The sequence below is a fragment of the Tupaia chinensis genome, unplaced genomic scaffold (genome assembly GCF_000334495.1).
Source record: "Tupaia chinensis unplaced genomic scaffold, TupChi_1.0 Scaffold148012_1, whole genome shotgun sequence".
Taxonomy (NCBI): domain Eukaryota; kingdom Metazoa; phylum Chordata; class Mammalia; order Scandentia; family Tupaiidae; genus Tupaia; species Tupaia belangeri.
In genome coordinates this window covers 2,277,047-2,286,889 of record NW_006207862.1, presented here as the reverse complement: position 1 = coordinate 2,286,889, position 9,843 = coordinate 2,277,047, and the positions used below count along the sequence as shown (strand labels likewise).

The window sequence follows — 9,843 nt, the reverse complement described above, 5'->3', positions numbered from 1 at the left end:
GCTCATGGAAAAAAAAAAAAAAAAAAACCTCTTGGGGGCTGGCAGGTGGCATAGTGGTTAAAGGCACTGGATTCCCACGTGGCCAACTGTGATTTTGAGTCCCGACCCGATGGTTTGCTTTCTCACTCCCACCCTCACCCCCATCCCTCTCTGGTCAGATTTAAATTAATTAATTAATCAATTAATTAGAGTTAAATATTTTTTTAATCTTGTGTTTCTCTTAAATAAAAACTTCACAAAAAATTTTAATTAAAAATAGGCTACCAAATGAATATATATCCATACATAATATGGTCTAGCATCCCTAGAGAACACACCGGCCTCAGTGTGAGGTGACACCGCCCAGCTGGTGAGCCACTACACAAGTGACAGCAGAGAGCAGGCTGAGCTCCAGGGAGCTCCTGCACGTCCCAGGCCCCAGAGCATGTGCTTACACTGTCTCGTTAACACTGGGCTTGCCTTTTTCCACTGGAGAAATCGTCCAACAGCATGTCCTTACTGTATGATTCCATTTGTAATGTGTTCAAAAACCAGGCTGGTTCCGTGGTGCAGTGGTAAGTGAAACCAGATCCCACGTGTAACCACAGTTCAAATCCCTAGTCATCTGGCCTGAAACGCATCAGGTACACCCACAGGTGCCCTAATGTGAAGAACCAGACGACTGGAGGAAGGGGACGGCAGCATGATTAGACCACGTGGAGCGTGCTCGCCTCTCTCTCCCACTCTTACTTATGTGCACACATGTTCTATCATGAAGAAACCATTTAAAAAGATCAGTGCCACCCCTAATGAAGTGGTTAAGGAAGTCATATCCCACGTGGCTGACCAAAATCCGAATCCCAGACCCAGAGGCTTAAAAACATACTGGGGACATGAGCCTGTGGCCCAGGACCTTGACAGGAAAGAGAACGGAGGAAGAGAGATTGCTGCATGACCACACTCCACTGGAGGGTGCTTGCTGGCTCTCACTTTCTGATAAGTACACACGCCCTCTGGCAATTAAAAAAGAAAGAAAAGTTCACATATGGTAGTTCTCACATGACAGTGCCCTAAGTTAACAAAGCTGCTTCCCTTGGGGGAAGTGAAGGGGAAGCAAATGGAGAAGCAGAGAGGCTTCTGGATGCTGACAATGTCAGTACTTTACGTCTGAACCTTGCGGGCTGCTTAGTGGGGAGGCTCACTCAGTGGGAATCCACCAAGCTAGCCACTTAAAATGTGCATTATGTAAATTATACTCATTAAGGTTTTTTTTTAAGATTTTTTTATTTATTTGAACTTATTTTACTATTATTATTATTTTACAATTTGGCCTGAGAAAGACAGAGAAAGAGAGAGAAGGAAAGTGAGAAAGCAAGCCACCAGATCCAGGACTTGAACCAGCTACCCATGTGGGGAGCCCCTAACCATCACACCACCTGTTGGTCCCATATTCATTACATTTTTAAAAAGCGAAAAGGTATATACTGGGGCCAGCCAGGTGGCACAGTGGTAAAAGTGACTGAAACCACAGGGCTGACTGCCTGATTCAAGTCCCAAAACCAGTGGCTTGAAAAAAATATGCTGGCTAGGGCCAGCAGGAGGAGTGGTGGTTAAGGCGGCTGGACTCCCACATGGCTGACAGCAGTTTGAATCCTGGACCTGGCAGCTTCCTTTCTCACTTTCCTTCTTTCTCTCTCTGGTCAACTTCCAAAAAACAAAAAATAAAATAATGGAGGAAAAAAAAAAATGTGGGGCATGCCTGCATCCTGAAAGGAGAATGGAGAAGGGACTGTGGTGTTGCCATGTTGCCATCCCCCCCGGAGGATCTCCCCTCACTTTCACTCTCTCTCTGGCAAGCACATATGCCCTATAGCAAGTTTACAAAGAAAGAGAGAAAGAGAGAAAGAGAGAAAGAGAGAAAGAGAGAAAGAGAGAAAGGAAGGAAGGAAAAAGAAAGGAAAAGAAAGGAAAAGAAAGGAAAAGAAAGGAAAAGAAAGGAAAAGAAAGGAAAAGAAAGGAAAAGAAAGGAAAAGAAAGGAAAAGAAAGGAAAAGAAAGGAAAGGAAAGGAAAAGAAAGGAAAAGAAAAGAAAAGAAAAAAGAAAAGAAAAGAAAAGAAAAAGGTTATGTGCTGATGGGGGGAAAGGGGAAGAGTGCACATAGGGAGGAATCTGGGTTCTGGTCCTGGCATCTGTGGGAAATGGTCTCTGATTTGAGAGTCTCTTCCCAGCTTCTCTGAGTCACTCCTTAGAGGCTGGATGAAATGATCTCCAATTCTCTCATCGCTTCACTTTCTTTTTCAGGTGGGGAAAAGGGCAGAATAACTGGATAAATAGAAAAGTTAACTCAAAAGCAAGTATCTACCATCAGGACATCATGAAAGCACAAAACACAAAGGCTCTGCAGGCTGAAGCTGGCACTCTGAACTGCATCAGCGCCATGTGGAAACTGCAAGTTCTCAGAGTCTACAGGGGACCAAACAATGGCTGCAGTCAACATTCACCTTTATTAACAAATTCAGAGCCAATGGTGTTTTCAGAAACTTTTGGAATAACACTTTCAAAAAGCCACAAGGGAGCCAGAGCTGTCAGGGCCAGCCAGGCCGCATACACCGTATTATCACCACAACCTGAGCATAATCCCAAGGCAGGGCAGCAAGGTTAGGCCAAGACCATTCAAGTATCTTCCATTTACTCAAGCGTTCAGGATGAGGGTCCCTTGCTTAACTAAATATTTTGGTTAAATATATTCCCATATAGGGACCAGCAGTTGGCGTAATGGCTATGTCGCTGGACTCCCATGTAGTCAACCACGGTTCGAGTCCAGGACCCGGTGGCTTAAACTCATGCCAGGCGCATGTGCGTGCGTGCCCAAGATCCCGAGAGGAGAATGAAGGAGGAGGGATTGTGGCGTGGCCATCCCCCTTGGGGGGTGATTTCTTGCTTTCAGCCTCTGTGCTTCTCTCTGTCTTTCGGGTGAGCGCACGCACCCTATAGCAAATATATATATATATATATATCCCCATATATACCAGACATGAATTTGACATTTGCAAAGAAACAATTAAGTCCGTTTTGGGTGATCTGAGTGAATGAGAACTCTTAAGGATCTTGTGAGGAGTGGTTCAATGCCAACAATTGTTTGATACCACTAAAACAGGGATTGGGGGAGCATGAATTATTCTGAGTCAGTATGGAATGTTTGGGCCAGCCCTTTGCCTAGTAGTTACATGACTGGATCCCACATGGCCGACTGCATAATTCGAGTCCTGGAACCAGCAGCCTGAGAAACACACCAGGCACATGTGTGTGCAGGCCCAAAAGCCTGAAATGGAGAAGAAATGGAAAAAAGTTTGCAGGATGACCATTCCCCGTGGGGGAGTGCTTTCTCACTTTCTCTCTCAGGGGAGTACCTATACCCTTTGGCAAAATTTTAAAAAAAGAAAACCTAAAGACTAGCATTAGTTTATTATGTAGACTACTGAATAGCAGCAGCATAAACTCCAGAGAAATTTTCCTCAATAACTTTAAAACCAAAATCCTTTCTTTATAAGTCTTATCACCTTTCACAGTCTCCAAGGAAAGCAACTTCAAGAGGTTGGAGGAGGGTCAAGGCACATTCTTGGGAGTTGTTGAAAGCTAACCTAAGAAAAACACTTAAATCTTATCCATAACTATCATAATTCTTTGTTTTTTCCATCAACATGAGGTTGGGGAAACTGAAATCAACATTCCCTTGCAGGAGCTACTACCTAAAAACTCACAGAGTTGGGGATTTCTCCGTATAAAAATTAAAGTCTGGCTCCATGACGATCAAACTATAGAATTTCAACAATCACTCAACCTCACTCTTCCTTTTACCATGACATTTAAACTAGGTTAAGATGCAAAGTTAAGAGAGGGGAAAGGAAGGGTCACGGTGATACAGAGAAGGCAGGAGGGCCCCCTCTAATCCCAGGAAAGTAGTTCAGGTGTGTTTTCATAACCTGCAGGGGGTGGTGGTGGTGTTGTTTTTCCGGTTTTTGCCATAGGGTCTGTGCACTAGCCAGAGACAAACAGCGAGAGAGAAAGTGAGGAATCGCCTCCGCCTCCCCACACCCCTCCCACCCTAGGGGTAAGGATGGCAACGCCATCTCTTCTCCATTTTCCTGGGATTTGGGGCTTGCAGGAAACATCCCTGCAAAGCCACCAGGTAGGGGACTGTCCTGCAGTAGGCCATGCGGGAGTCCAGCGACTTAACCACCCCACCACCTGCTGTCCCCACCTGGAAGGATTTTAACAACCATCAGCAGTATTTCAGAGCAACAAACACAGTGTGCAAAACTTCTCATGCACTTACATTCTTCCCAAAATAAGGTTATTGCTAAAACTGGCCAGTGGCTGTGCAGGATATTCTAAAGCAGGTAAAATGAAAACTGCATCGCAAAATTATCATATTCACAAAACTCCACCGTCACCATCGATATGTAGGATCCAGCCTAAATACTCCTACGGGTGAGGGGAAGGGAAGCGGTCTTCAAAAAGTTCTTGGTAACTCCATGGATTTCACAAAAACTTTAGCCCAAAATAAATTTGTGCTTTCATTTCATTTTCCACGAGCTTTTTAAAGTCCCCGTTATATGCAAACGTAATCAACATAGATAATACATGTGCTTTCTGCAACTCAATACCCGCACAAATTGGGGCAACTGAGGCCAAAGGCCGCTGTCCTGTCCTGCCCTACCCGGTTCAGGTCCATCTGGATCACGAGCGCCTTAGCACAGAAACAACACAGCTGCCAGGGGTCACCCTATAAGACCCACCCACTGAGCTGGAAGGCCAGCCAGAGGGACTGTCCCAGGCAGCCCCGGCATCCAAGCACCCGCTGGCGCCCGGGGGGAGATGCTAATTCGCTACCCACCCGCCTAGCCCACTCCTTCCACCCAGGCCACTGAGCGACCCGCCAGGTGGTTTTTTCCAAGCGGGTCTCGTCCTCCTCCGGGAGCCCCGGCCATCCCAACAAGAACCGGCCTGGCGCACGCGCCTGCGCAGTGAGCACCCTTCACGATTTGGGCAGCAGGAGCCGAGGGGCTAGGCCCTGTACAGCCTGCTCAGAGAGGATCGCTGCTACGGGGAACCCCTTCTCCAGGCTGAGGGGCGTCCTAGGGCTTACCCGCGCCCAGAAGGCTGGCCAGGAAGAAGAGGCCGTACATGGCGTCGCTTGCCTCTGCAGTCTGCAATGCCGAGCGTCAGCTGACCACCCGCGGATATAAACCTGCGCCCCGCCCTGAAGCCTTCTCCTGCGCAGGCGCAAGCTCACCCCCGCACTGCATGCCCGGGCTTTGCCCGCAGCCTGACTCAGCGCCGCCGCGCAGTACGCCTGCGCGAAGGAGACGCCTAATAGGGAGGGGAGGGGGAAGAGAAGAAGAGGAAAAGGAGAGAGAGGCAGAGGAAGAAGGAAGGGGCCACGAGGGGGAGGGGGGAAAGAACGTGCGGAATAAGGAAAAGAAGAGGTTATATTATAAAATAACCCTATGAACTGAATAAGTCGAGGTTAAGGATTATTTGTAAAAATCTTCTAAGCCTTGCATTTTTTATGAGGTACCATTTGCTATTATTTGTACCATTTTACTTATGAGAAATAAGTATCAAATAACAACTTTTTTGTCATAGTCTCTCAGTCAGGACTCAAACTCACTACTTGACCCACGTTGTCTCCTAAATCATGTTTGTAGTACTTAACCTGGCTGCTGTCAACTGTAGCTTTATTCTGTGACCTGCATTTTTTTTTTTGCTTTTTTTCCAAAAACTAATTTTTTAATCTTTAGTTTGATCTAAATCTTGCTTTTTTGTCTGATGCCACAGCAGCTGTGCAGAAGGGGCCCTGGAGGGAGGGTAGCACACACACCTGTGGCTCCTCTCAGTTCTGGAGGCTCTAGGGCAGCCATATTGCTTCATCAGTGATTTATTTATGTATTTTAGAGAGATTTTTTTGCTATAGGGCACATGTGCTCACCCAAAAGACAGAAAGCAAGAAATCGCCCCGGGGCAGGGGTGGGGCTGGTGATGCTGCAATCCTTTCTCCTCAATTCTCCTCTTGGGATTCTGGGCAAACTTGCACACGTGCCCGGCCTGAGTTTTAAGCTGCAGTCAGGGATTCCAACCACAATCAACTACTAATACGTGGGAGTCCAGCCGCATAACCATCACACCATCTGCTGGTCCCATGTTTTTTAGACCTCTCTGTGGGAGTGCAGAACAGTCCACATCCTGGATAGCCTTCAGGTCATGGGAGAGCTTTTCAGTCTCGTGAGTGACAGTATTCTGTTTGTTCTTGAGCGGGTTCTCAATAGTAGAGGGGTCATTTCTGAGCTCAATTTGAAATCTGATAGGCAAGAAAAGAGTCTCTGGACAGTGGTGAGTTATCTGAGACGCCCACTTCTCTTTCACATTTTCATATGAGGACAGAGAGATGACTGAAAAACAGCCTGGAAATACATCCGTTTGTGGATAACTCAGTGGTCATAACCCATCATAATCCTCTTGCCCTGCAGTATCAGAAAGCCCAGGAGTAGATGGCTCTCCACCAATCCTGACTGTGACGGTGTAGTTGTCAAAAATGGTCAATACATATTTAAGTTTCTTTCAAGACAGAGAAAGAGACAACACCCCTAACAGGGTCTGTATACCACAGTCCTCTTGGCTTTCACCCAGGCCTGTATTACAGACACACACACGTTCCCAGTGTACTCACGAAGGTCTTTGGGTTTGAACTGAGAATCTTCCCAGGTAGGATTGCCTCACAGAGCATCACATTTTCCTCCTGCATCACTGGCCCCCAGAACTGGTACCACTGGAATTTAAATGTGTTTGTTTTGTAGGATATCAAAAGACATGTTTTTACGAACAGCAGTATTGCCAGTAACAATGCACTTGATTGTCCACATTGATGAAGTAGTTTTGTATTCATGTGACATATTTCTGTTTGATGTTGACCTCAGCTGGTGTTGGCAGCACTGCCCAGGGTCTGCTTTTTCCTTTCTTTTTCTTCTCTCTTTTTTTTTTTTTTTTAATTTGCCAGAGGGTGCCTACGCTCACCAAAGAGAAACAGCAAAAGGGAAAAGCACCCCCGTGGTCATGCTGCAGTCCTTTCTCCTCCATTTCTTCCTCCTTTCCAGATTTTGGGCACACGCACACACTCAGTGTGTTTTTTAAGCCTCTGGGTTCAGGACTTGAGCTGTGAAGTCAGTGATGTGGGATCCAGCTCCTTCTCCACCATGCCACAGGCTGGCCTTCTTAACATGTCACGTACACAATCACTTTCGCGAGACTATAGGTCTCCCCTCCACCCACAGGCAGGTTTTTCAGTGTTGAATACAATCCCTCCAGGCTTTCTACCATGGTTTGTCCATGAAGTTGGAGAGGATGGGAGAAATGCGCTGAGGAGTCAAATGGGAAATGGTAAGTGTCTCTGCCATTGAGAAGACAAGGTGAAGCCAGTGTTTGAGAACCCAGCTCAAATACCTTATTCCAGAATAAGAAAGGAAGGCCTGAGTGCCCCACAGTAAAGCACTCACCCTCTACCTGTTGGGTCTGAGCAGAGAAACGTCACCACCACCTCCAGGTACCTGGCAACCCCAAGGGAAGCAAAGGAGGGGACTCTCAGCCCATCAGGATGGGCCCTTAGAGGCCATCTACTCCCATTCCAACATACCAGCAGGAAACAGGCCCGGCAAGGGAAAGTCATTTTTCCAAGGTCACACAGCAGATTGGGACATAACCTGGCCTGGGACTAGGTCTCCCAACCCAAGAGGGACAAATGCAGTGTCCCTCCCACCTCCTGCAATCTTTCATCCCCTCTGAGGAACTGGCCCAGACTGAGGTCTCCCAGCCTCAGTCCTCCTCCCCTGCACTGCTCCCCGCATTGCAGCTCCAACTTCCTGCTGGGGAGCTGGATGAGGAAGTGGGCACCGCGGTTGGCCACATGAAGCACTGAGCAGACTTGGGACAAGACTTGGTCTCTACTGGATGCCTTGCGAGTCAGCCTCAGTGGCCAGATAGACTCCATGTCTGCTCCATCTTTGGGCTTCCCACAGGGAGGCATGAGTGGGAGGCAGATCGCTCCAACAGCTGGTTAAATGCATGGGAAGTGCGACTCTAGGACAAGCGCCCCTCCTCAGCTCCCCACCTTGGAGGAGCAAAGCCTGTCAGTGTTCCAGGCAGAGAGTGGAAGCTTAGAGACCTTCAGATCATACCCTGTTTCACTTTGCAGTTACTGAGACTCCCAAGGCAGAGTCCCAACTGATCAAGACTCTCTTTACACCTCTCCCTTCTAACCAGAGGAATATGAGGGTGTTTTTGAAATGACCTTTTACTCTGTTCCATTCCCTCATCTCTAAGCCAACGGTAATAATGTTACTTCGTGCACCTCGTCTGAACCCTGTGAGGACAAAATTTTAATAAAGAATACTATTGAATGAATTTAATAAAGAGGGGCCAGCAGGTGGCATGGTGTTTGAGGTGCTGGACTGCCCCATGGCCAACTACAGTTTGAGTTCTGGACCTGGTGGCTTGCTTTCTTACTTTCTCTCTCTCTCTTTGGTGAGCACACGTGCCCTATAGCAAATTATAAACAAACGTAATAAAGAAATAAAATAGTAAGTAGATTATTATAAGTCTTTACCAAGTAATGAAGGCTTAAATCCTATTAAAATACCTTCCTGACCATCGTTGTGTAGGCAACAAGAGCTGTGAGCTCTGCAGACCCTTCGGCCCTGTAATACCACTCTTCACTGTGCAGCCCCAGGGAAATCAGCCAGAAGCTGAGGAGTATTTCATCCAGAGCGTTGACAGAAGAGCCCTTTATCACCATGGAAACTGGAAAGATCCCCAAATACTGGACAATGACATGATGGCTAATGAAACTGGACTGGACCACGATGGCACAGAGCAGCTTTACTGCTTGGGACAAAAGCAGGAAGGGCTGGTATGACAAGCCTGCAAGGGGCTGGGCTCCAAGAAAGGCTGCAGAGCCAGGGCCCAAAGCACCATCTTCTCGCCAAGCCTGCCTCTGACTTCCCAGAGGGAATGGCGGAGCTGCCGAGGGAGCTTCAAGGTCCCCAGGCCTGCAGCACCACCAAGTCAACTCACTGAGGCAGTCAGATTCCAGATCGCACCCGTGGAGTCGAACGCACTGCAGGGACTGTGCCCTCCTGCCCCTCTCTCTTGGAAGTGACGGGGTTTTCCAAGAAGAGAGGAACAGAGAATTCGAGGTGGGGAGAGAAGCTACTCATCTTGCATTATTTTACTCATTAAAATGTCCATGTTGGGGCCAGCAGGTGGTGTGGTGATTAAGGTGCTGGATTCCCACATGGCCGAGTATGATTCAAACCTGCAGCTGGAAAATCACACCAAGCACATGGGTGCCAAAAATCCTGAGAGGAAAATGAAGAAGAGATTGTGGCATGACCATCCCCCAGGAGTGGGGAGGCAGAGGGAGCTGATTTCTCACTTTCCTTCTCTCTGTTTCTGTGTCTCTCCAGCAAGCCCACATACCCTATAATAAGAAAAATAGGGAACCAGCAGTTAGCGTAATGGCTATGTCGCTGGACTCCCACGTAGTCGACCATGGTTCACGTCCTGGACCTGGTGGCTTAAAACTCACGCCGGGCACGTGTGCGTGCGTGCCCAAGATCCCGAGAGGAGAATGGAGGAGAAGGGATTGCGGCGTGACCATCCCCCCTGGGGGGTGATTTCTCGCTTTCTGTCTCTATGTCTCTCTCTGTCTGTCTGGCGAGTGCACGCGCCCTATAGCAAAAATCTCTCCAAAAAAAAAGAAAAAAGAAAAAAGAAAAAAAAAGAAAAAGAAAAATCACTTTATAATCTTTC

General features: G+C 47.5%; 1 protein-coding gene across 4 annotated transcripts in view; it reads right to left on the bottom strand.

The window, feature by feature from the left end:
- PSAP (prosaposin) overlaps positions 1–5,274 on the bottom strand; it is a 44,082-nt gene extending 38,808 nt beyond the window's left edge. For all 4 annotated transcript variants that reach the window (XM_006170097.3, XM_027768922.1, XM_006170098.3 and 1 more), the window contains exon 1: positions 5,129–5,274. In XM_006170097.3, the coding sequence (XP_006170159.1) occupies positions 5,129–5,168 (40 nt within the window). In that variant the 5' untranslated portion in view covers positions 5,169–5,274. The remainder of the gene's footprint in view (positions 1–5,128) is intronic.
- Between the last annotated feature and the right edge of the window lie 4,569 nt (positions 5,275–9,843).